The sequence below is a fragment of the Haliotis rubra genome, unplaced genomic scaffold (genome assembly GCF_003918875.1).
Source record: "Haliotis rubra isolate DU_JTF1 unplaced genomic scaffold, ASM391887v1 Scf398, whole genome shotgun sequence".
NCBI lineage: Eukaryota > Metazoa > Mollusca > Gastropoda > Lepetellida > Haliotidae > Haliotis > Haliotis rubra.
The window spans coordinates 106,352-133,558 of NW_025767077.1; the positions used below are offsets into that span (position 1 = coordinate 106,352).

Genomic DNA, 27,207 nt, shown 5'->3' on the forward strand with positions numbered 1-27,207 from the left:
GTATATTTTCTATTTCCAAAACAATTGCGAAAGGAATCTTCAGTGCTGAATAATAAAGCATCTTAAATCGTGTTTAATATTGTAAAATGGAACTAGAACAATTTATAATGAAGAAGAAGAAAATTAGTTTATTATTATTGTGTCACACATTGTTGGAACAACCCGATCCGATAAAAGTACATATTTTTAACAATGTCCGGCAATATGGCCTTTCAGACAACAACGATACCTTAAAATACATACTTGTAAAACATTTGGCATTAAAAACATAGTCATATACAAATATCACAGACATATAACAATGTCAGCCTGTTGTCTTGGCTTATATGAACAGCTATACAGCAAAGAAAATGGTATTTAGTGGTCGTTGGTTGCCTAATGTATCAGAGAGCACACAAGCGACTTTGAATTTCATGCAATCACTCTCAAGTACCACCCAGCATCTGTGACTGTACACCCACAAAGTTATTTTCTAGTGGCAAAGAGGAAGGGGCGAACGTCTCGGATATCTCGGTGTACACGTTCTTCAGAGTGATGAATACCTATGTCCCGTTTGTTATGTGTGGATCGATGGGGTAGCCTCGTGATTAAAGCGTTCGCTCGTCACGCCGAAGTCTCGGGTTCGATTCCCCACATGGGTACAATGTGTGAAGCCTATTTCTGGTGTCCCCCGCTGTGATATTGCTGGAATATTGCTAAAAGCGGCGTAAAACCAAACTCATTCACATGTTATGTGTTGTAGTTATCTGTAAAGATTACCACGAGTACAGTGACCATACTCTTTCAATTTGCGCTTTGTTTAGGTCTTTGGTGAGATCACCAGGTTCCATAAATCGCAGTGTATCCATGGTTACGTGTGACACCACGATAATTTAGTAAAATTTCAACGATCTGAGGACAAGGCAAAACACACATTCGCAGAAGACAACTGAACCAACGACGACAATGATTCCAAAAGTTTCTGCCTGTTGTCAGATTTGGTGCCGTGGTTTGTCCATCAGTCTGGGAACGGGGAAATATGTGGCACTGGCGAACAACTTACACAGGATCCACAGCGTCAAGCCGGCAATCCAAGGTCACAGCAACGCACATCATTCACTACAACAAATCATGTTATCCTAAGGCACATATAGTTCTACCCAAGGCCAAGTTCATGGTTCACCAGACGTTCAAGGACAATATGCATTACTACCCGCCGAGGTCCGGATTAGAACTGATCTTCTGTAACCCATGCTTGTGGTAAGATGCGACTAACGGATCGAGTGGTTACTGGTGTGTCTGCTTCTTCTACATAGTGAGTCATAATTTGAAGACCCATTGCAGTTAATGATTTCATAAAGAGGATTTAGACTGGAATGTTCCATTTAGATACGATTCAGTACCAGATGACTGACTTCTCCCAAAAAACTGTGAATCAAATGATAAACTTGTTCAATTATTTTGCACAATTTTCATTCTGTGGGTTAATTATGTCTTTTGCTACAGGTGGCAATAGCACATGATTCTGAAAAAGGAAAAGTGTAATAAAACTCTGTAATACATATTTTTCCTGTTGTTTATTCTATACTTTCATCAAATAATGATGTATAATATTCATTCTTAAACATTGTAAAATAATACGACTCAGACACTCTTACTTAGAAAGTAGTATTTATTCATCAAGATCCTGACACTATACAAGTATTAACATATACTTATAATTCTATATATTCAAAAGAAAGCCAAAATTGTAAACAAGATTCAGTCATCCACGTCCAAAAGAAATAACAAATATCATAGAAATAGATAATGTTCTGAAAATAACAAATTGTGTAAATCATGAAAAGAAAGTTTACAACAGCATGTACACATAAAAGCAAACCCTCAAACTTCATCATATTAAGCTGTCATCACACAGACTTTCATCACCATCGATCTACTAACTCTGTATAGGTTGGACAGGATTTTTACTAGCATACTAGAAACTACCACAAATTTCAACTGTCAAATTGAAATGAAATCACATCTTGATAGCATAAATTCCCAGCACATGACATGGACACAAACCAGATGAAGGTAGCATTCCTATGTAAGAGAACATGTATATATTACATCTGCATTTTGAATGTTTCAAATCGAATCAACATGACCATATTAGTTTGCGCGAGCTCTACATTGGGTATGTGACACAGATCTGTGCAGTAGAAGATAAATACCAGCATACTGCAGTGTAGCAGACACAAAGAACACGGACAAATAACAGTCGCAAACACTGACAATGTCAAGATGACATACTAGCAGAATAATACAGTTGCGATTTTTCATGGAACATTTTTTTAAATATACAAGTGGACATGAGGTAATTGTAAGAGGTTTTATAGTTATGTTCTAATATTTGTAACAAAGAACATGAACACGAAAATAGGATTACAGGACTGGGCCTAGATTTTCAAAGCTCTGTTAGCTCTAAGATAGTCGTAAGTGCCATACATTAAAATTAATTTACAACTATCTTAGCGCTAAGACAGCTTAAAAAATCTAGGCCCTGACATATTACACATGCGAGCCAGAAAGGAAAATGCTCACCTTATGGCTTACATTTGTTTTGACTGTAAATCTGTTCTTGGTGTTTCACATGATTGTGATGAAATGAGGTACATATTCAAGGTATACATAGTGTATTACAAACATTTCCTTTCCATAATTTTTAGTTCAAACTAATTATATCCCCCACAATTGTTCAGAGTCAAAATGTACAGTTAGATATCTAAAACATGATAACACGGAGAAGGTTCAATTTATCACAAGTTAAGGAATTAAGACTTCAGTCTTGCCAACAAGGACCTCACAATAAATTCTCATGTGCTTCTGCATGTCGCCTAGACGTTTAAAGTTCTTGAAACAACCAGTACACTGATGGGGCTTAGCTTTGGTGTGACAGCTCATGTGTGCATGCAGTTGACTTGATGTTGTGAATGCCTTTCCACAAACAGTGCATTCGTATGGTTTGACTCCTGTGTGACTCCTCATGTGTCTCTGTAGATGGCTTGATGTAACAAATGATTTCTCACACACATCACATTGGTACGGCTTGACACCAGTGTGACATCTGCTGTGGGACTGCAGATGACTTGCCTGGGCAAATGTTTTCCCACATTCATTGCACTCATATGGCTTGTCACCACTGTGGCACCTCATGTGAACTTTCAAGTAAGGTGATCGTGTGAATGCTTTCCCGCACTCTGTACACTCATACGGCTTTATTCCACTGTGACACTTCAAATGTACCTGCAGATTACTTGATGTTGCAAAGGCTTTACCACATATAGTGCATGCATATGGCTTGACTCCACTGTGAAACAACATGTGCCTTTGCAGGTTATTTGATTGGGTGAATCTTTTGCTGCACACACCACACTCAAATGGCTTGATTCCAGTGTGACACTTCATATGTCTCTTCAGGTAGGCTGATTCTGCAAATGTTTTACTACACAAACCACACTCATATGGCTTGGCTTCTCCGTGACAACTCATGTGATCCTTCAAGTCACATGGGAGTTCGAATACTTCCTGACACTCTCTACACTCATATGGCTTGATATCACCATGACAAATCATGTGTGTCTGCAGTTCACTTCTTTCAGAAAATGCTTTGTCACATTCTCCACACTCATATGGCTTGACATCGACATGAGAACCCACATTGGTCTCCATGCCACCTGATAACATATATGATTCCTCATACTCACTACTTTCATCTGGTTTGGGCTCATGTTGGCACCTTATGTGTTCTTGAAGGTCACCAGACAGTGAAAACGCTTCATCACACTCCATGCACTTAAAAGGCTTCACGCCCTTGTAACACATCATGTGTAACAACAGGTTACACTCAACCTGCCCACATACATTACAAGCACTGGGCTGATCTTCATTCTCATTGTTTACACCTTCATCTTCCTTGTGATTACTTTCTGGGTCATCTGTTGTGACCGATTTATTTGTCTCTGTTTGGTTTTGTGTTTCCATATTAAAGATGTGATATCAGAAATTGAGACGTCACCCTTTTTCAGTTCTGTAGACAAGATCACCACAGATGGAAACCCCAGGTATAGACTGTAAAGGAAATCAGAATCAAATTAATTTAAATAATTAATTTAGGAGTACGGCATGCATGAAATCTTCTATAATGTTGTCTGAACATATCTGATTAAACCTACTTCATGAATGAGATCATACTTTAAGGTGACAGAATTTGTGTCCCAAATCATAAAGAGATGATAAAATCATGAAATCATGGAGACATCTGAACAACATTCAAATCTTGAGCCTCAATATTATGTGCCATCTGACCTGTGAAGGTTCAGGTTAGAATATTGGCCTTCAGTAACCCATGCTTATTGTAAGAGGCGACTAACAGGATCGGGTGGTCAGGCTCGCTGACTTGGTTGACACGTCTTTGGTTCCCAATTGCGCAGATTGATGCTCACTCTGTTGATCACTGGATTGTCTGGTCCAGACTCGATTATTTACAAATCGCCACTATATAGCTGGAATATTGCTGAGTGCAGCATAAAACTCAACTCACTCACTCACTCACTCATTATGTGCCATCCACTTTGGAAATAAATATAATGATATCATAATTTGGTTACTTCTTCATTTAATGGGAAGAAGTAAAGCAGCTGAATTTTCTATCATTTTTCTTGAAATTTCTTTTTCTCTTGGGGTATCCAAACATAGCAAAACCTGTCGAACAAATGCATCTGTTGTCCTGACTGCTACTGATAAGGCAGGACATCCTGAGTCACCTTCTGCAAAACCTGGTGTCATGTAGGATTTTCAGTGATCCATTCACATAACCTAAAGGCAGCGTTCAAAATAAGGAGGGCCAGCTCCAGTTGTTACTGTATCAGGCCTGCAGTTTCACATATTTGCAGGCACTTGTGGCCTTCAGTAAATTATCCTTCAGATTTTTACAACTGGAATCTTTCCCCTTTATTTTTTTCTTTATTATTGTTTCGGGAATCATACATGATCCATCATGTTCTGATAACTTACAGTTTCACTTCCTGGTATTTCAATGCTTTGTGCATAGGAATGTCAACACCAGTCTTTAACAAATGAGAACTTTTCTGTGGCCATAAAGGCTGTTTGCCTTTTATGCCCAATGAAACTGGTTTTGGTGGTTAAGCAAGACTGGTTATTCTCTGGTTTTGAAATAATTTGGACTACATAACTTCTTTAAGAAGCATTTAGAAGTTGGATCAATAAGAAAGGATGACAATATATGGATTAACAACTTCTGTATTACAGTGACAGCAACGTTTCGGTGTAAGTTCTAACACCGTTATCAAGCAAGTGATGATGATAACTGTGTTAGAACCAACACCGACACGTTGATCACACTGTAATAAAGAAGTTGTTTATCCATATATTATCATCCTTTATAAGTGAACTACATAAATAACAAAAAAACAACCCAGCGTCAATGTACTGTTGCTCACCAGTGAACTGAACGTCACATGAAGTGAACACAAGTCAGGAAAGTGTGGGGTACAATAAGGCTTGATTATATGATAATACAGTATAATACGAGAGAAACATTACTTCATGGCATCAAAGACTGAAATACTATAACACCTCATTTGCTAAAGAGTGAGTGAGTATGGTTTTAGCAATATTCCAGCAATACCATGGCAGGGGACACCAGAAATGGGCTTCACATATTGTACCCATGTAGGGAATCAAACCTGGGTCTTCGGTGTGGCAGCGAACACTTTAACCACAAGGCTACCCCACCGTCCCTCATTTGATAAAGATGCTCCAACAGATAAGATACTGATTCCTAATGATGAGTTAATTACATACCACACATTAATATGAGAGTGAGGATATCAAGAATGGATTTAAAACATTTGACCTAAGTGAAATATGTAACATCAAAATGTCCCATCCTTCCAAATTCTATTCAAGAACAAACCTGAACAAAATTGATAAAAACTGTTGAAGATAATTTGAGACGCACGTACATGAGGTAATTATTGCAATGCAATCGATACATCAGTCTGTCATTTCCTTCAGTGATAAACAAGATGTAGGGAAAGTCTTCTACAGCTGTCATTGTACATGATCACAATAATGTTAAAACAGAAAATTCTTCCTTGTACTTAGAGAACATTCTTTAAGCAAATAACCCTAATAAATTGATTTGAAGAAGCAGCACAAAAAGAACTCGAGACAATATAAATCTCTCAGGGAACCAATATGCAAATAAAATGAGTATGAACTGTCACAGCATTTTAAATATCGCCATTTCTATTGGTTCTTAAGTTATCATTCAGTACTCGAAAGTTTTCTTGTCTTCCAATGATGTTCATCTGATTTCAATAATCATTTGCCAAAATATATTTTTCTGACAAAATCTCTTCTCACATGATCAGACAAAATGATTCAAAATGGTGATCTGACAAAATGATTCAAAATGGCGATCAGACAAAATGATTCAAAATGGCAATCTCAGATAATAATGCATCTTGTTTACATACTGATTCCATAGGTTGTCATAGACAAACTGTTGTGAAAACTGATGGGGTTTATTAGAAGTTGTATGCCTCTCTTGAGGGCAATACAGTCTGATATACACCGATTTGTAGCAGTGTTACCCGAGCCGTGCACTGCATGCCTCATATTATGAGGTCATGCGATTGTTAGTAATGCAGGTTCTCGGCAGAGAGTTTGGAGGTTACTGTAGCAGCAGGTAATATTTTGTCCAGTTGTCACCCTCCTGGGAGGGGTGAGACAGAAACTTGTTAAAGCGTCATTGACCAATGAAATTTAAGTATTTTACATGAAGGTAAGATAAAACATTTATGAGCATCTAACATTTCCTCTTAGAGTGGATGTCAAGTCCTTTGTATTTCTTTATACCTCAAGTTATAAGGTATATCATTTAAATCCTTTGCCGTGATGTAATCAGGATCAGTTGGATGGCTGATTGTATGTCACTATACTCCAATAGTCTGTCATGTATCATGACAACTACACTTTACGGTCTCCAGGTTACTAGGATACAGTGGAATATTAAGACAAAGAGAAAAAAAACAATTCAACAGATACAGCATATTTGAGAGAAGTATTTATTAATCATACTATACAAGGTGTATCTGCATATACTAAAAATGTGACCTATTCAAAAGGAAGTCAAAGAGATTCAATCATTCAAGAAAGAGAAAAGGTCAAAATGTGAAATGTTTCAACAGACATTTTTGGGAAGTCATGAAAATCTGTTAATAGCATTTTCCCATAAATCAAAGCTGTAAATGATCATATTTATCTGTATGCTGCGCAGAGCATAATGGTTATCATCAAATTCATGTTCATTATAAATGTTTCTTTCACTCTATACAAATATTTCATTAAAATGTCATCAACTGGTATAAATGTTCAACGTCAAAAAGTCTCTTTGGTGTTAGTTATCATAATGTCAAAAATGAAAAATGATCTGAAAAACATACTGTGAAAATATGCCAGCGTATCAATTTTGTCACAAAAAAAGCCAGCAAGAAGGCTGTTTTACATGAATATTATACAGAACTATGTATTCATAACCACAATAATTTCTTCAGCTTCCATTTTGAATTGTTCAAATTGAATCAACATAAGGATCTATTTTCTTGAGTCAGCTCTGTAGTTGATAAGTGGAATTGATCTGCATTGTAGTTGAAAATTACATGCACACAGCAAAGTTACAGACACAAGGACGGACAGACTAATAACAAATACCTACACTCACAAACACAATAACATAGTCACAATATTCATGAACATCCAATTGCTACATGCTTGATAAATGAGGTAAGGGGTTTTACAGGGAAACTAACATCTCCAAGTAATGACCTTGAATTTGTGACAACAGGAACAATGATGACAAGAACATTGAGAAAGAGGCAAAACAGAACAGACAGAATCGCTCTGTCAGATAATCTGTTCAGAACGTTTCATATAATCATAATAATACTGAAATAAACTGGTACAGATTTTTAAAATATTGATAGGATACCAGCTTCATATTTCAGTCAATTTTTCATTTTGATCACAATTTTGTATTTCCAAAACTGGCCAAATCACCAACAGTTGCATCTCCGAGTTGTTGCATCTCACAAAACAAGATGAACCATAGAAAGGTCCTCTTGTCAACACTTAAGGAATTAAGACTTCAGTCTTGCCAACAAGGACCTCACAATAAATTCTCATGTGCTTCTGCATATCGCCTAGACGTTTAAAGTTTTTGAAACAACCAGTACACTGATGGGGCTTGGCTTTGGTGTGACAACTCATGTGAGCATGAAGGTGACTTGATGTTGTGAATGCCTTGTCACAAACTGTACATTCGTAAGGTTTGACTCCTGTGTGACTCCTCATGTGTCTCTGTAGATGGCTTGATGTAACAAATGATTTCTCACACACATCACATTGGTACGGCTTGATGCCAGTGTGACATCTGCTGTGGGACTGCAGATGACTTGCCTGGGCAAATGTTTTCCCACATTCATTGCACTCATAAGGCTTGTCACCACTGTGACACCTCATGTGTACTTTCAAGTAAGGTGATCGTGAGAATGCTTTCCCACACTCTGTACACTCGAAGGGCTTGTCTCCGCTGTGAACCTTCAAGTGTACCTGCAGGTTTCCTGATGTAGCAAAGGCTCTACCACATATAGTGCATGCATATGGCTTGACTCCACTGTGAAACAACATGTGTCTTTGCAGGTTATTTGATTGGGTGAATCTTTTGCTGCACACACCACACTCAAATGGCTTGATTCCAGTGTGACACTTCATATGTCTCTTCAGGTAGGCTGATTCTGCAAATGTTTTACTACACAAACCACACTCATATGGCTTGGCTTCTCCGTGACAACTCATGTGATCCTTCAGGTCACATGGGAGTTCGAATACTTCCTGACACTCTCTACACTCATACGGCTTGACATCACCATGACAAATCATGTGTGTCTGCAGTTCACTTCTTTCAGAAAATGCTTTGTCACATTCTCCACACTCATATGGCTTGACATCGACATGAGAACCCACATTGGTCTCCATGCCACCTGATAACATATATGATTCCTCATACTCACTACTTTCATCTGGTTTGGGCTCATGTTGGCACCTTATGTGTTCTTGAAGGTCACCAGACAGTGAAAACGCTTCATCACACTCCATGCACTTAAAAGGCTTCACGCCCTTGTAACACATCATGTGTAACAACAGGTTACACTCAACCTGCCCACATACATTACAAGCACTGGGCTGATCTTCATTCTCATTCTTCCCATCTTCTTTGTGACAACTTTCAGTATCATTTATTGTGACCACTTTATATGTCTCTGTTTGGTTTTGTGCTTCCATAATATAAGATGTTATATCAGAAACTTTGTAGAGATGTCACCTTTCTTTAACAGTTCTGATGATGTTTCACAAGATGACCATAGAAGAAAACCCCCGGTAAAGACTGTAAAGGAAAATCAGAAAAGTTAAATATTTAACAGTACACCTCCATTACTGCTATCAGCTGGCTATATTACAGCCCAAATATTATACATGATTATATCTAATAAATGAATAAGAATATACTGATGGTAATTTCCTTTGGTGGTCTGAGGCATTATAATGATAGATTCACATCATGCATAAACAGGGGAAATATTGTTATATGGTGGATATGTTTGGATTACATCCCAATCTGGAGCCTTGCTGATAAGATGCTATATATTTTTTCCTTGTAAGAAATATTCAGGATACCTGATAAAAGTCATTTCTAGTGTTTCTCAAACTATTAAAAGCGTCATTTCTTGCTCTGACCACCAATGACCATTGGAACACTTCAGTGCTATCCCACAGTGCCACATTCAGGACATCTTACACAGTAAAATGTATCTTCAGGGGTGGAAATAACCCATTGCCTGACACCCCAGTCAAGTGTTTTTTTCTGTCGGGCAAGCAAATTTGTACATCACACTGTACCGGTGTCTAGTTGACTTTCCAATGTTAATTATGTTTTGTTTATTTAAAAAATCAACAAGAAAATTGGCCAGTATAGTAGAAAAATTATCAGGGCAAGTGAGTTTACATGTGCTACTGTATCGGAGTACACTAGCAATTTTGAATTTATTTCCACCCCTGATCTTACAATACAGACTTTGTGAAAGCAAACACCTGTTGTCATCACTGATGTTTTTTTTGCTAAGCAGAATCTGGCAGATAATTTACAATGAAGATTTAGGGTTGACCTTTCACATTTACATGTGCCAGTCAACTGTTATAAATAGAGAATCTCACCCAAGTGTCTTCTGATATCAATTATATCAACACGAGTTGATAAAGTTACAAATATCCGAGGCTTGCCGAGGATATTTTTACTTTATCAACGAGTGCTGATATATTTGATATCAGAAGACACGAGGGTGAGATTCTATTTATCATCAAAAATCACTCTTCATTAATTTTCAATGAAAAATGTACATCTCTGAACATGGTACTGCCATTACACTTGCAGTGCAGCGATGTCATAGCATTGTGACGTCATCAAGTACATGACGTCATAGCATTGTCTGGGCATTGTACAAAATCTACTGTCAAAACGATATCTCCTAGGAGATATCGTTTGATCTCACACAAGCGATATCTCCTGTGGAACACAGTTTTGGATGATAAATTTGTATGTATTCTACATGTATTTTGTCACCACATTGGGTAAACTAGATAACATTTCAGCTTGAACCAATGATATTCTTATATTTCCTTATCAAGGAAAGCAAATGCAAAAGAAATGTTTGAATTGCCATCATAAAAGAAAGCCATGTTTCACTCTCTGATAATGCTGTTGGTTCTTAATTTCTTTCCATTTATTGTGTCCTCCTCCAAAAACATTCTCAGTTACATTTCAATGACATATTCTCCAAAAACAGTCAAAATGTCCTGTCAAATCAGTTTCAAGGGCATTAAAATGCAAACATTTAAAGTAAACAGAATGTTTTGCCGAATTCTCGATACTAAAATTGCTTGGTGTTGACAGTTTATACTATATATCTTCTCTTGGTAATTGGTAGATTGGTAAAAGAGTTTTCATATTTCCTTTGTATTTGTAATTTGATAATTAAAATAAACGTGCCATTAACCTGATTAACAATGAATTACTATGTGTCAAACATTTGGTTCATTGTATGTCATCGGCATGGAATGTCCTAACCGTATTACTTCCTGGTTGCCTGGTCAAGGTCTCATTACATTCAGTGAGTGAAGGAGTGAGTTTAGTTTTACGCCGCACTCAGCAATATTCAAGCTATACGGCAGCAATCTGTAAATAATCCAGTCTGGACAAGACAATCCAGTGATCAACAGCATGAGCATCAATCTGTGCAAGTCAGTGAGCCTGACCACCCAATCCTATTAGTCACCTCTTACAACAAGAATGGGTTACTGAGGATTAATTCTAATCCGGACCATCATTACCTTCAGACCACCATGATATAGCTAAATTGTTTCACATTGTTTACAGTGGGATTAAGCAACATCCCCTAACTCACTTCCAGACATGCCATCATGGTAATTCCTTTTCAAGGAACTTCAGTTACAGAGTGCACTTGGGAAACACTGCACAAATCAGTTTTAGCTATGAATTTCATGTGTCTGTGTTAAAGTTTGGTAGTTAATATTGACTTTGTGCTAATTCAGAAAATTCTTTGATCCAATAATGGTTCATAATTTTGATGCTTAAAACATTGTTAAGATGTTAATTGTGAATATAAAAACAAACATATTTCATTACTGTGAATATTTCTAAGTAGTATTTATTAATCATAATCACAGTAACATACAACATGTACAAATAGTATCGACAAAATATTTATGTGTGATCTATTAAAAAGGAAGTCAATATGGTCAAGAGATTAAATTATTCACCCTAAAAACAACAAACAAAAATCAAAATAAAATCATCTAACAAATTAATAAACTATTGAAACAAAAGTTCACATCAGCATTTTCACACCAATCAAACATTTAATTTTCATCATATTAACTTGATTCACTTCCAAGATAATTTCACACTCATAAATAATGTTATATTTAATATGTTGTTTTTTGGTTTGACACATTACTCAGCTGTATTCCAGCTACAAGAAGGGCGGTGGGGTAGCCCAGTGGTTAAAGCGTTCGCTCGTCACGCCGAAGACCCAGGCTCAATTCCCTACATGGGTACATTGTGTCAGGCACATTTCTGATGTCCCCCGCCGTGATATTGCTGGAATGTTGCTAACAGCTAGATGGGTTTCTGTACATAACTCATTCTCTTCCCACAAAGGTTACTCAAGTCATATCTTCCCACGTAGCCACTGTTCTAATACGGCCCTTTCATGGTGTGATTGTTCAGGATTCGTGATTGTTGCAGTCAGATTTAGTTGTGCAATCAGCGACGTTGTTTCAAAAGTGATCATTCGCAAAGCCTCGGTAATTTCCGTATGATTCGGGAAAACTATTCCCCTGCGCAATGCGTAAACGTTTCTTCAAGACAGAACCCAGTCATGTAATGGCGAATTAATGGCATCTCCTTCGACCTTGTTGACAATGGACAAGCTAGCCATTAAATGTCTTGTGTGTCAAATCAACATAAGTCATCGGCAGAAGAGGGATATTTGTGGCCCCACTTTCTATTACTTGTTTCTGATTTCCAGTTAAACAAGAAATACCGAATCTATCCTTCGCATATTGATCAACTAACTCCATGGCGGCCGCCATATTGGATCTAAGTGGATGTAACACGTGTTCTGATTCGATAGAAAGAAGGGAGATAATTGGTGTTGTGCTTTTTTGGCGCCAGGGGATTTTACACGAACCGGGAAATATGCTGTATTAGAACAGAGGCTACATGGGAAGATATGACTTGAGTAACCTCTGTCGGAAGAGAATGTATATAACTGATCTGGACCAGGCAGTCCAGTGATCGACATCATGAGCATCAGTCTCACCAAATGGGATATGATAACATGCATCAACCGAGTCATGAAAACTAACCATGTAGACCTGTTAGCTGCCTCTTAGGACAAACAAGGGCTGCTGAAGTCCATTTCTATCCCGAATCTACAAGATTTCATTTAGAATGTACAACGATTTCTGTAACATGCTGAAATCTTGTTTTAACCACTTTCAACGACAAATAAAATTGAAATAACTTTGTTATTGTAAGATACCATGATATCACACATGCATATGATCCTATGATCATCCTCTGAAATGGCAAAACAAATGTACAGCTAAGCCATAATCAGATAAAGGCTATATTCTTCATGTTGATGAGTATTATAACCATGTATTATTATTGCAGCATCCAGTTATAATTAGACGAAGACCCAAATATATTAAGCCAGCTTTATATTGGACATGTGACATTGACATTCACAGTGATAAAAGAAAACATTGAATAACTATAAAACCCTAATTGTTAGAAACCTCCATCTACATGTACAATTCTGACTATATCAAAGGTCACAAACACATGTAAAGGCAAGCCAACTATTCCCCCAAAACAGAGATATGGTACAAGAAATAAACGGTTTAAGCACACTGTAGGTAACAGACACAGAGACAGATGCACACTTGTAACCATGATAACAAATGCCTATACTGACACAACATCCATGAATCTTCATTTGCCTCATACATGTAGAAGTATTGATGAGGTAAGAGTTCTTTTGGAGGCAGCTTACTAAGCATGTGTTCACATTTGTGATCCAGAACACTGAGAGTTCATGTAGAAAGCATGAAAAATGGCCATAAATAAGAAATATACAACAAATGTCAACTATAACGTTGGCATTTTTATGAGAGTAAACCATCTGAATATTTAGTGTAATAAAACAAGGTGTGTGTATATTAAATGGTATTGACAGAAAGCCAGCTTCCCCATAAACTAGTTTTTAACGAAGTCCCATTTCAAAGTTTTGTGTACAGTTGCATCTCATAAAACATGGCAAGATCAACTTGTCACATCTCAAGGAATTAAGACTTCAGTCTTGCCAACAAGGACCTCACAATAAATTCTCATGTGCTTCTGCATGTCGCCTAGACGTTTAAAGTTTTTGAAACAACCAGTACACTGATGGGGCTTGGCTTTGGTGTGACAACTCATGTGAGCATGAAGGTGACTTGATGTTGTGAATGCCTTGTCACAAACAGTGCATTCGTAAGGTTTGACTCCTGTGTGACTCCTCATGTGTCTCTGTAGATGGCTTGATGTTACAAATGATTTCTCACACACATCACATTTATACGGCTTGACACCACTGTGGCACCTCTTGTGCACCTGGAGATGACTTGCCTGGGCAAAAGTTTTCCCACATTCATCACACTCATAAGGTTTCACACCACTGTGATACCTCATGTGTACTTGAAGGTAGACTGATCGTGAAAACGCTTTCCCACACTCTGTACACTCAAAGGGCTTGTCTCCGCTGTGAACCTTCAAATGTATCTGCAGGTTACTTGATGTTGCAAAGGCTTTACCACATTCATTGCATACATATGGCTTGACTCCACTGTGAAACAACATGTGTCTTTGCAGGTTATTTGATTGGGTGAATCTTTTGCTGCACACACCACACTCAAATGGCTTGATTCCAGTGTGACACTTCATATGTCTCTTCAGGTAGGCTGATTCTGCAAATGTTTTACTACACAAACCACACTCATATGGCTTGGCTTCTCCGTGACAAACCATGTGATCTTTCAGGTCACATGGGAGTTCGAATACTTCCTGACACTCTCTACACTCATATGGCTTGACATCACCATGACAAATCATGTGTGTCTGCAGTTCAATTCTTTCAGAAAATGCTTTGTCACACTCTCCACACTCATATGGCTTGATGGCAACATGAGAACCCACATTGACCTCCATGCTACTTGATGCTTCTTCAAACTCGCTACTCTTGTCAGACTTTGCTTCATCGTGACACCTCATGTGTTCCTGAAGGTCACCAGACAGTGAAAATGCTTCATCACACTCTGTACACTTAAAAGGCTTCACGCCCTTGTAACACATCATGTGTAACAACAGGTTACATTCAACCTGCCCACATACATTACAAGCATTGGCCTGATCTTTGTTCTCACTCTCGTATCTTCCTTGTGACCACTCTCTTCTACGAATGCTTTCTCACTTTCAGTGTCATACATAGTGACAGACGTATTTGTCTGTGTATGGCCTTTCGTTTCCATAGTAAAGATGGATGTGATGGTATCAGAACCCTAGAAGAGTTGTTACCTTTCTTTCACAGTTCTGTTGATGTTTCATAAGAACACCACAGATGGAAACCCCCAAGACTGTAAAGGAAAATTAAAATCACATATAGTTAATCATGAAACAGTACAGGTAGTTTGAACATAACCTTCAAAATAACAGCCTGTGCTAAGCCAGAAATCATGCAAGAAACCATGGAAACGGAATTATTACATGGAGAGATGTTTGCATTACATTCCAATCTTGAGTCTTGCTATTGAATAAACATCTTACATGAATATCTTACATGAAGCAAATGAGTGTACTAGCAAAACTGTACAACTGTCACTGGGCACTGTTTCTCCCTTGGTACATTCAAAGTGGGGAGACCGCCTCCGTGGTTTAGTGGTTAGAGCGTCCGCCCGGAGAGCGGAAGGTCGCGGGTTCGATCCCCGACCGCGTCAAACCAAAAGACGTTAAAATATGATACTTGTTGGTCCCTGCCTGGCGCTCGGCATTAATGGGTACAACAAGGACTGGTCGGCTCGGAGTCAGTATAATGTGTCTGAGTGGGGTATTCATGCTTCACTGCGGCATGGTATCTCAGTGGGCTAGCACTATAAAACCAGCTTAAGTCTGGGCTAGTACAAGCAGCCGCACATACACATACACACGCATGCACGTCGTCATATGAGCGAAATATTCTCAAGCACGACCTCACCTCAAAGTGGGGTAAGTAGTCTATAAAGTAGAAATATGTTTGTAAAGTGTGGCTTTGTAACATGGTTGGACAGATGAGGACACAATAATAAAAGCATACTGTTTTATGCCATTAAACACGAATGTGTCATTTAATTTGTTAAAACAGGTTCTGAGATGATGGAGCTAAGTTTTATGCCGCTTTAACAATATTCCAGCAATATCATGGCTGGAACACCAGAAATGGGTTTCACACACTGTACCCATGTGTGAAATTGAACCTGGGTCTTCGACGTGACGAGCAAACGCTTTAACTAGTAAGCTACCCCACCTCCCCTCTGAGATGAAAGATATGTCTCAGCCTGATCACTGTGCTATCTTTAATGTGAATTACAAGTAACAGTAGTCTATTATTGAGCAATATGTAACTGCATTCTTCACTTAGCTCTGGAAGGGCTTGGCTCTGTGGGTTCCCCGCATTGGTGTTTAGCCTTTTCATATTCTACCAGGTAAACTTATGCCAACGAAAGAGTGAGTATCAGTTGTATCACAGAACCTTTTAAATAGGTTTTGAAAGTGAAATTCAGTTTGTGAAAATTCCAGCTTGACCAAGATGTACATCAGAACTCACTTGTTAATTTCCCTGATGAGCACATAAAACTGCCATGTTGAATTCTTATTGATGTTTCTTCTAAGCTTAATCTGTGAATGATGTCTCTCCTTTTGGTATGTATGCTAGGATGATTATAGTAGAAGCAAAAGTATATGTGTACATGTGTTGTTTTTTTGTAGCTTTTTACCAAAAATATCAATAAACAGTGGCGGTACAGTAACACTGACATGCACAGAAGTCTCAGTAGCAATGACCCATGCAGATCTGGATTAGAATTGGTCTTCAGTAACTTGGTTGACACATGTCATCGTATCCCAATTTCGTAGATTGATGCTTACGATGTTGATCACTGGATTGTCTGGTCCAGACTTGATTATTTACAGACCACCGCCATATAACTGGAACATTGCTGAGTGCAGTGTTAAACATCAAACAAACCAACCAACTCAATAACAATAGCCTGTACAATTTCAATTTTGTTGAATGTTTTACAAAACTGTGCCTCACTGTGTTAGATCGATAACTTGATGACAGCCAGAACCTAAACCACGTTTGAGGAAGACAGTACACCTGATTTGTTCACTTCATCTAGAATTTTAAATCAAGGTAATGTGATAATAGAATGGTTTTAATTAGAAAATGAAGAAGCAGGTTCTTATAAATTGTCATAAGGTTTCAACTCTGTACATTGTGGTGACAAATAAACACCTTGTACAACAGTTACAGATTCTAGTTCCAGGTTGGCAGAAATGTTCTGAGCCTGCTATGATGGACTGAGTTGATGGCCATTGGGCATGTTGGGGTTGCTGGTTATGCTTTAAATTAATCCCCTCTGAGGTACACACACTTCTGCCTATGATGGCTGGACTTTCTGTATGCCATTGGTCAATTTTAGGGCTGGGACGGGTTCAAATTTCCTACCCAGATACCTGTTATGTGAATTCCTGACATCAAATTTGTAAGAAATGGCAATATATTCTTCAGTTTGGAGACTAAAATTTCAAGATTTTCAATATCTTAACTATGCATTATTTTCAAAACAGGTGACTGTAAATTATGTCTAAATCTCCAAAGACAATACAATCTTTTAATCATGAGAGAATGACATATAACATTGTTTAATCTTTTAGTCACATGATCATAACGGGTCCGGGTACTTAGGTCCAACTCATTACCCACCCATCCTGGGTATCCAGGTTACCCAGCCCACTCCCAGCCCTAGTCAATTTGGTGTATTAGGTTCCCTGAGCAGGAAGTCATTTACAGTGGAAATGAAACCATCATCATTTGCATATCGATTACCAGAAGTTCCCTATTCAAGTTTAAAAAGAGGTAGAAATATGACTTGTGAATACAAGGGTGTTTAAAACAGGCCAAAGCCACAGCCAAACATTGGCAACAATAAACTTGTGCAGAGGTGCTTCTTCCTAGTGGAACAACACACCCTTACTGAGTTTTCCCACGACCTTTATCCTTGATATTCCTTAAAGCAAATTAGCATAATGTTAGTCATAAATGGTCTGACCTTTCAGAAGGTAGTCCACCTCAAAGATTCCTTGGGAGATACCCCAAAAACAAAGCCATCACCTTGCCAGCTGATTGAACAGACTTTGTTTTCTTTACAGATGACATTATTATTTTTGGTATAATATAAAAATATAAAATACACTATAAAATATCAGTACCAGAGAATTACCAGACTTCATCATTTGACAAAAACACATTTCATTGGGTGTTAAATGCAATACATGTATAGCAGTGAAAATCATGTGAATGGACCACCGACAATCAGTGATGACACCAGGTGTTTGCTAAAAGGGTTTAGGGTGTCCTGCCCTTCCAGTAGAGCCTGCCACCCACATAACTTGTACAAAAAAATGTATTTGCTTTCTGTCACAACACAGTAGAAATCTCTAACAAAAGGAAAGTCCACTGTACGATTCTGACAACATTTAAGCAGTTGTTCATGAATCACTATATGAAAGTGACGATACCAGGTCCTAAAAAAGACAGACCCTTGAAGATCCGGGTTAGAATTGATCTTCAGTAACGCATGCTTGTCGTAAGAGGCCACTAACGGTACCAGGTGGCCTGGCTCACTGACTTGGTTGACACATGTCATCGTCTCGCAATTGCGTAGATCGATGCTCATGCTGTTGATCACTGGATTGTCTGGACCAGACTCCATTACTTACAAACCACCACCATATAGCTGTAATATTGCTGAGTGTGGCGTAAAACTGAACTCACTCACGCTCACCCTTAAACACATACAAGACAACTGTTCATCACGTCCACCTGAGAAGACAAAGAAATGGTAGAAGTCAAAGTAGCCAACTCCATTTTGGGTATTGATGCATCAAATTTGGAAATGCCCTCCACATATCTACCATAAACGATAGATATCTAGATTCCAAATGCTAAAGGCTGGAGGTGTTGGGACTTCTTCTCATCTTACAAGGAAAGTTGACCTGACTTGAACAAACTCCTTGTCCAAAAATGAATTCAAAACAATACAACCACAATATTCCTGAAATTTTATTAGTCACATGCAGTTGATGAAGGGTAAGATGTTCTATAGCTCAGACAATATGTCAGCTAATGTATGCCAATAAACAAGAATGATGACTAAGTGTACATGAGAAACATACTATACAGATCAGACTTATCACGAGAGAGAACATCGTGGGCATCGTTGTATCCGAAAACATTTTTCGGAACATTCCCAACTGAAATATGTCTTGGGGATTGTATGCAGTCTCATCTTGTCATTGCATTTTATTATCTCCACTTATCACTGACTTGAATTGGCACAATCATTCGCAAAGTTACATGAACAGTCCAGGGAAAGAAACCTTTCAAAATTTCCCACTAGACCACATGTCCAGTGAGTGGACAATAACTAGCGGTCCTGTCTGTGCCTCACTATTCCAAAATAACATTCGTATATTTACTTAACTATCAATACAAAATTCACTGGCCAAAAGGACCACTGCAAACTTAACATTTAGTGGTCCTGATGAATTTTAACTAGCCAGGGACCACAGGACCAGTGTAAATTCCGCATACTGAAAGCCTTGTCCACATCTCTCCTCGTACTAAATGATAACCCACAGAAAGGTCAACTTTTCAATCTTTAAAGAATTCAGACTTGAGTCTTGCCAAGGACCTTACAATAACCTCGCATATGTCTCTGCATGTCACCAAGACGTTTAAAGTTTTTGAAACAACCAGTACACTGATGTGGCTTGGCTTTGGTGTGACAGCTCATGTGTGAATGAAGGTGACCGGATGTCGTGAATGCCTTGTCACAAACTGTACATTCGTAAGGTTTCACTCCAGTATGACTCCTCATGTGTCTCAGCAGGTGTGTAGATCTTGCAAATGCTTTCTCACACTCTTCACATTTGAATGGCTTGGCACCACTGTGATATTTCTTATGGTCCTGCAGATGACTTGATTGTGCAAATGTTTTCCCACATTCATCACACTCATAAGGCTTGACACCACTGTGAGTCCTAAAGTGTACTACGAGGTAGCTCGATCGTGAAAATGATTTCCCGCACTCAGAACACCCAAAGGGTTTGATTCTGCTGTGACACCTCAAATGTGCATTCAGGTGACTTGATATTTTAAAGCCTTTACCACATTCAGCGCATGTGTGTGGCTTGATGCCAGTGTGGAACAACATGTGCCTCTCCAGGTGACAAGACTGTGCGAATGTTTTGTTGCACATACCACACTCGTATGGTCTGACTTCACTGTGAGTGTGACACTTCATATGTTTTCTAAGGTAGGCTGATTTAGCAAATTTTTTACAACACAAACCACACTCATATGGCTTGGAATCTCCATGACAAACCACGTAATCCTTCAGGTTACTTTGGACTGGAAATACTTCCTGACTCTCTCTACCCTCATACAGCTTGATATCACCATGACAACTCATGTGTATCTGCAGCTCACTTCTCTCACTAAATGCTTTGTTACACTCTCCACACTCATATGGCTTGACAGCAACATGAGAACCTACATCGGTCTCAATGCCATGTGATACTAGTGATGGCGGAAACGCTTCCTCGCACTGGCTATCATCATTGGGTTTGGCCTCATGATGACACCTCATGTGTTCCTGAAAGTCACCAGACAGTGAAAATGCTTCACCACACTCACTACACTTAAAAGGCTTTACACCCTTGTAACATGCCATGTGCAGCTGCAGGCTACTTTCTACCTCAGGTAGCCCGCTAACGTTACACACAGTAGGCTGGTCTTCACACTCACTTCCCACATCCTTGTGACCAGTTTCAGTATCATTTACCCTGACAGATACCTCTGTCTTGTTGTGTGCCTCCATAATAAAGATGTTATGACATCAGGACACTAGAAGAGATGACACCTTTCTTTCACAGTCTTGCAGATGTTTCATAAGAACATCATAGATGGAAAGCCCAGGTCAAGACTGTAAAAGAAACTCAGAGTAAAAACATAATCAAACTGGTTTGCACGGTGACTGGTATAGTAGTTGGAATATTGCAAGTAACACGACTATACATAAACATGCTGGAAGCAGTATGGAAGGTTCATACTTCGAGGTTACTGCCATGATTACCAAAACATGAACATGATATAATGACACTATTGACAAAGGTGAGGTGAAATTGGGTTTTACATCGTGCTTGAGAATATTTCGCTCATATGACGACGTGCATGCGTGTGTATGTGTGGCTGCTTGTACTAGCCCTAGCCCAGACTGAACCTGGTTTTATAGTGCTAGCCCACTGAGATACCATGCTGCAGTGAAACACGAATACCCCACTCAGACACATTATACTGACTCCGAGCCGACCAGTCCTTGTTGTACCCATTAATGCCGAGAGCCAGGCAGGGACCAACAAGTACCATATTTTAACGTCTTTTGGTATGAAGTGGTCGGGGATCGAACCCGCGACCTTCCGCTCTCCGGGCGGACGCTCTAACCACTACACCACGGAGGCGGTCCTATTGACAAAGTGTTTCAGTCATGAAAGAAGCAGAAATATTGACATGTGGAGTTTTGTTATTTGTTCCTTTAAAACATGATGATAGCATCATTTTCTGTTATGAACCATAGAAATACTTGTAAATCATTCCACGAGGTACCATTCCGTATTCCAACAAATGACGCAAAAGCTATCCCACAAATGAAATTGTCTCATTTAAATTTCTACTATTGATCTTGTCAACAGGGGATGGAGTTGACAGAGCTGCAGTGAACATCCTTCATTCATGTTGTTTGTGCAAGAAGCTGTTTGAATGCTTATTCTTTAAGTCATGGTTGTTATGTAAGTTGTGACCTTGACCTTGAAGGTAAGCTTATGATCTGTCTGAAAGATTACTTATAAATGAATACACTGCAGAACTTCAGATGTGTTACTGTGTATACAAGATAATCATTTCCAGCCATAGGACAGACGTCACAAAGTCATGATGTTTATGTTAGATTTCAAAATGATACCGGCAGAAGTGACTGAGCAAAGGGTAAAACTGACATTTTAAATATGATGGCAAGACATTATGTAAGCACAGTTAGAGAAACCTTTGATGGGATCAAACACACAAATGATCAGCCTCATGACTGATGAATATCATCAAAACAGACAGAGAACACCCTCAAGAATACTTATGCCCAATGTAATAAAGATTTCAAACTCATAACCAATAACTGATATGCCAGCCAGCCATGTCAAAATCATCAAATGTATTGAATATAATTCTCTGTACTTTTTCCATGGTTGAACCTGGTAACATGGGTAATCACAACTTTGGTAACATGGGTAATCACAAGTTTGGTAACATGGGTAATCACAACTTTACTACCATGGTGAGCGAAAACTCCACAGACTGGCGAGTCCCATACATTAAAACATCCCTAGAACTAGAAACCATGGCGGAATGGTTAGTCAGGATATGATGTTGCTGTAGTCGAGCTCGTATGACCTGCGATCGACAACAGTGACCTTAGTTAATGCATAAAGTCGCCCGTCAGGCCTTATCAGAATATTGAAAAGACTACTTGTACACAATCAGTCGGGACCAATGAAGATCCGGGGTAGAATAGGTCTTCAGCAACCCATGCTTGCCACAAAAGGCGACTATGCTTGTTGTAAGAGGCGACTAACGGGGTTGGGTGGTCAGGCTCGCTGACTTGGTTGACAAATGGCATCGGTTCCCAATTGTGAAGATCGATGCTTATGCTGTTGATCACAGGATTGTCTGGTCCAGACTCAATTATTTACAGAATGCCGCCATATAGCTGGAATATTGCTGAGTGCGGCATAAAACTAAACTCACAATCATTCGGTCACATCAAGATCTCGGTTGTACGTTTAAAAGGCATCAACAAAATGTCATATGAACAAAGATGAAAAGGTATTCTTGATTGTTGACATACAGTAAGCTGTAAAAGAAAGCATCATAACTTCCTCACTGGCATAGTTTACAGCTGATAGAGTGACAACTCCTGGCGATATTTCTTTTATTGGTGATCCGACCCCTTTCTGCAAACAGAGCGATGTCAACTTCAGCTGGTCAGTTGTCACCTGTCATGCCTTCAGCAGGTACAGCAAACTAAATTTAATTTCTTTCTTCACCAGTACTGTTCACTGAAATTTCGTATTCAGTTGAAGAAGATCCTGAAAATAATTTGCAGACATGTCAATCTAGATGGATGCCTCATCTTCTTATTATGGCATCTGAAGGGTACTTCTGCAGCACTTGCCTTGGAAGGATTTTTCTTAAGAAAGGGAGCATTCTATCCTTCTATAAATGTCTTTCTTGCTCTTCTCAACACAAATTGCTCTTTGGAAACAGATTTTATCTTCCTTTGCATGAGTGACCACAACAAACACAACTGACTTTGAAAACTGTTGTGTCATTGGAGTACATCCTGTTTCACTGCTTTTCCTGACTTTCGTTCAGTAGTGAGGTTCCTTGCAGCAGTCATATGGATTGCAAGTCAAATATACTTTGCAATGCTGGACTTGAAAGAAAGTCAAAGACCAAAGTTCCACCCCTTGTGCATGTTGTGAAGAAACCTTCATTAAGACCTCTGACAAAAATCATAAGAAATGGTTCAACTTCTATTTCCAGTAAGGATGCTCTTGAAAACTTGGCAGCAAGTTTGACTGACTACACAATTAGAGGTTATCTTGATTAATGCAGTGTATGGCAAGCAGAATTAGAAGTAAAAATAACAAGATAATGCGATAAAACATAAGTAACAGATTTGCAGTGAGTTTACTGTCAGGTGTCATCATCACTCGACGTTAATGTCAAAACAACACAAGACTTTCTTGTAAATAAGTCTCTATAATCTCCAAGCTTCACAACCAATGTGGAAATGGACTGTAAATTTTGTTAACTCTGAATCAACGGTTTGATACAAGTCTGATCTCAATATGCATAAGCCATGTCCTGCTGTCAAAACAGGTGACAACTATCTTGCTAAATTGAGGCGCTGACAAAGATTCTTGCTGTTTGCTCAAGACGTTGGTAAGAATAGATGAAAGGCACTTTTAATATGACATGTTCATGTGCAGGATGTGTGTTATGGTAACCTCTGTTTGTAACATGTGGCAAGTCGAACAACAAGTGTCTTCCATTGAAACAGATCATTATACCAACCTTATTATGATCTTAACATATGTATTTTTCACAAAAATGTCAGAATTATTCATGTGAATGCGTTTATCATACATTGACATTCCTCTGAGAGACCAAAGAGATAGCACCACATGTGCTGTATACATCTGTGTTGTGTCTGCACTGTTGATATTTTCACAACACACTAAAACAAAGTCTTGAAAATTATTTCGGATGTTCTTAATTAAGACTGTTACTAAAAATGTGTGTCTTTTGTTTAATATCATGTGAACATCATCGTCTGCAATCAGGGTTTAATCTGAACCTTCTCAGAGGCTGACATACAGACCAAGTCTGCCGGAAAAGCCAGTTCAAAATTTTGAATTGATAGTGATTGCTGCCAGAATATCCCCCCCCCACAATGGTATGGATTCACTGATAAAATAACCATTTAGGAAAAATACTCTATAATCCTTATGCTTACATTATTGCATCCAGTGTTTGCCTTAGGAATATAAATTTAGAGGTCATCACGACTCCCTGGTGTCATGAGAGGGAGCCATGGACATGTTTTGGGGAGTCAACTTCAGTTTGGAACTTTCCTTCATCAAGACATCAATGGTGATTGTTTAATAACGACAAAAAAACAAGTTACGGTAGGTCAGGTATTTAATCAGCACTGAGCAGTTAACTGGCAAACATATAGTTTCAGAAGTTTAGATTATCTGAACTAGGGGCCCAGTAGCATTGCGTCAACAATGACGCAAGCTTCTAAATTCACTGCGTATTTGAGATAATTTGTGCATCAAATACGTAGGTTTTCTGTGTCTGGGCAAACACTGTGCATCTGGTACAATGTTAAAAAAAACTTCATTGTTGAACAAAATATACATTCTTCTGGATGTATCTTTCAAGGACATATTGTTTGGAATCTTAAATAAATCCAGTGCAATATTCCAGCAGCAGGACAACTCCATCAAGCATGTACCAGTACCCTTGACTAATACTTGGTCTCAGACAATATTTCATTTTGACAGAAATAAAATTTGACTACATGTAAACTAAATAGGAGCCATGGTCAGATGCTGTTTCAGAACCAGAAGAAAATTTTGACTTATTTCATATTGGGCTGTGGCATTACGAAAGTGTTTGGAGGATGAGGAAAAAATGGTTCAGATGATAAGAGCACTGGTTTTGTTCACTTGGGACCAATATTATTAACACAGTATCCCTACACAGGCTCAAACGAATGGTTTTTAGTATTTCTGTTACTTCAGTTGAAAATTTTAAATTGCATTTTCTTTAAAACCAGCTTTCAATCAACAAAATGTAGCAGATCAATGGTTTCATGGGAGATCTATTGATCATGGAATGTGTGTTTTGGTAAACAGAAATCATTGTCCACATTATTATGTATACACCAATATTCATACCATATACTTCATCATACCCAAGGACATAATAGACGTGTGGGAATATTTTATTGATCTGTCCAATGATTTGGGAGAGCCACACGAGAAGCACGGGAAGGATGACCGACCAATAACGGACAAAGGCTAATAAGTTCAGTTGGTGCAAATAAGACCAATGTCATGGTGAGCTAAAACTCGGACTGGCGAATCCCATACATTAAACCATCCCTAGAAACCACGACTGAATGAACGGGTTTCGACTGGTAGTCAGGATATGATGTCACTGTAGTCGAGCTCGTATGACCTGCGATCGGCAAGTGACCATAGTTAACGCCCGAAGTCGCCCGGCAGGCCTTATCAGAATATTGAAAAGACTACCTGTATAATAAACAGCCGACCACATCAAGATCACGGCAAAACATTACATGTTTCTGAAAATAACATTTGTGACAATAATACTATATTTGAACTAAACTGGTCACGAAGATAGCTGAGCATACTTACATTTCACAGAAGACAATACATCACCAGTGACCTCATCAGTCTGAATGCTTTGCATTGCAAGGTTTCGGTCAAAAGTAGCCCACAGCCAAAACGGCTGTACGATACCTTTAAAACGGCCACGAGAATTTTTGTTCAAACAACCAGTGTTTGCGTCAGCACTGTAAAAGAGAAGTTAATGCTACTGCAGTAGCAAAACACTTTGCTATATTTCTTTAGGTAGACACATCTTCACACGTACACGACTGATTGACTAAACGTGAAAGTTCAGAATAAACTACACGGGCCGTTTTGACAAGCCAATAGTCGAAAGTAGCGTATTAACAATATCGAAATAACACGGTACAGTACCAAAAGGTAAACAATCACAATGGCCATATAATAAACGCCTAATGATAGAACAAGCATATATTACAAAACAAGCATAGATCTACTCTATCCTTGTTTCTTGGGATTTGGTTTCAGGTTCAAGACCATTATTTGTTTCCTTCCATCCATTATATTTTGTAAATCTTATATTACTTGTCACGAAATCGATCAGTTTTCAATTTTCCCCTTTCTATCTGCTTCGACCATTTGCTGATAAGATTATTCAGTTCATACCCAATTCTACCATAACTTGGTTTAAAACTTTGGACGAAAGACGCCATATTGACGACGTAATGAGTCGTGACGCTGTTCAAATTACCCCCCTCGTGATTAAACATCACTGACATCCCTCTGTCAGGCAAGATGACATATCCATATCAATGTTGAAATGTTACCTTGAAATTTGTCTAATAATCCTTACCTTGGAAGAAATATGAAAAGAAGACGTTATCCAACGCCGCGGCGTTGTACCAAACATTCGAATCCCCGCGTCCGCGTCATTATGCACGAGCGACAAACTTGTCCCAGGCAGGCGTTGGCTCTCTGAGAACTTTGGCTGCCTCTGTTCACTGGCATGAACAATCCTTGAATAGTTTCATTACCACATCTACGCCTGTTGATCAACGTCTAGTCTGTCTCACAGTCCCTGAACCATATTAATTTCCCTACTGCCAAGCCCTCTCTGCAGTGCTAAAGCCCTAAATAAAGCAAGTCTAGATTTCCTCAGGTTCAGG

The 27,207-nt window shown here is 38.7% G+C and overlaps 3 protein-coding genes across 3 annotated transcripts; all 3 read right to left on the reverse strand.

Moving 5' to 3' along the window:
• Positions 1-1,550: 1,550 nt before the first annotated feature.
• On the reverse strand, positions 1,551-26,216 carry LOC124286984 (zinc finger protein 431-like). Its single transcript, XM_046723451.1, has 3 exons — positions 26,108-26,216; positions 8,205-9,493; positions 1,551-4,016 (listed from the first exon to the last, which is right to left on the reverse strand). The coding sequence occupies exons 2-3, from the start codon at positions 9,388-9,390 to the stop codon at positions 2,788-2,790; spliced, it is 2,415 nt and encodes an 804-aa protein (XP_046579407.1). The 5' UTR covers positions 9,391-9,493; positions 26,108-26,216; the 3' UTR covers positions 1,551-2,787.
• On the reverse strand, positions 14,030-15,079 carry LOC124286985 (gastrula zinc finger protein XlCGF8.2DB-like). Its single transcript, XM_046723452.1, has one exon. The coding sequence runs from the start codon at positions 15,077-15,079 to the stop codon at positions 14,030-14,032; it is 1,050 nt and encodes a 349-aa protein (XP_046579408.1).
• LOC124286986 (zinc finger protein 501-like) lies at positions 19,714-20,925 on the reverse strand. Its single transcript, XM_046723453.1, has one exon. It carries the CDS (start codon positions 20,923-20,925, stop codon positions 19,714-19,716), a length of 1,212 nt encoding a protein of 403 aa, XP_046579409.1.
• Positions 26,217-27,207: the final 991 nt, after the last annotated feature.

What these genes read in the sequence shown, in the direction of transcription:
- LOC124286985 (XM_046723452.1), bottom strand. Translation starts at nt 15,079, where the DNA reads ATGTGTTACAAGGGCGTGAAGCCTTTTAAGTGTACAGAGTGTGATGAA.
- LOC124286986 (XM_046723453.1), bottom strand. Translation starts at nt 20,925, where the DNA reads ATGGAGGCACACAACAAGACAGAGGTATCTGTCAGGGTAAATGATACT.
- LOC124286984 (XM_046723451.1), bottom strand. Translation starts at nt 9,390, where the DNA reads ATGGAAGCACAAAACCAAACAGAGACATATAAAGTGGTCACAATAAAT. An exon ending in TTATTGTGAGGTCCTTGTTG is followed by an intron (nt 4,017 to 8,204) that starts GCAAGACTGAAG and finishes ATTTCTGATATC; the next exon opens with ACATCTTTAATATGGAAACA.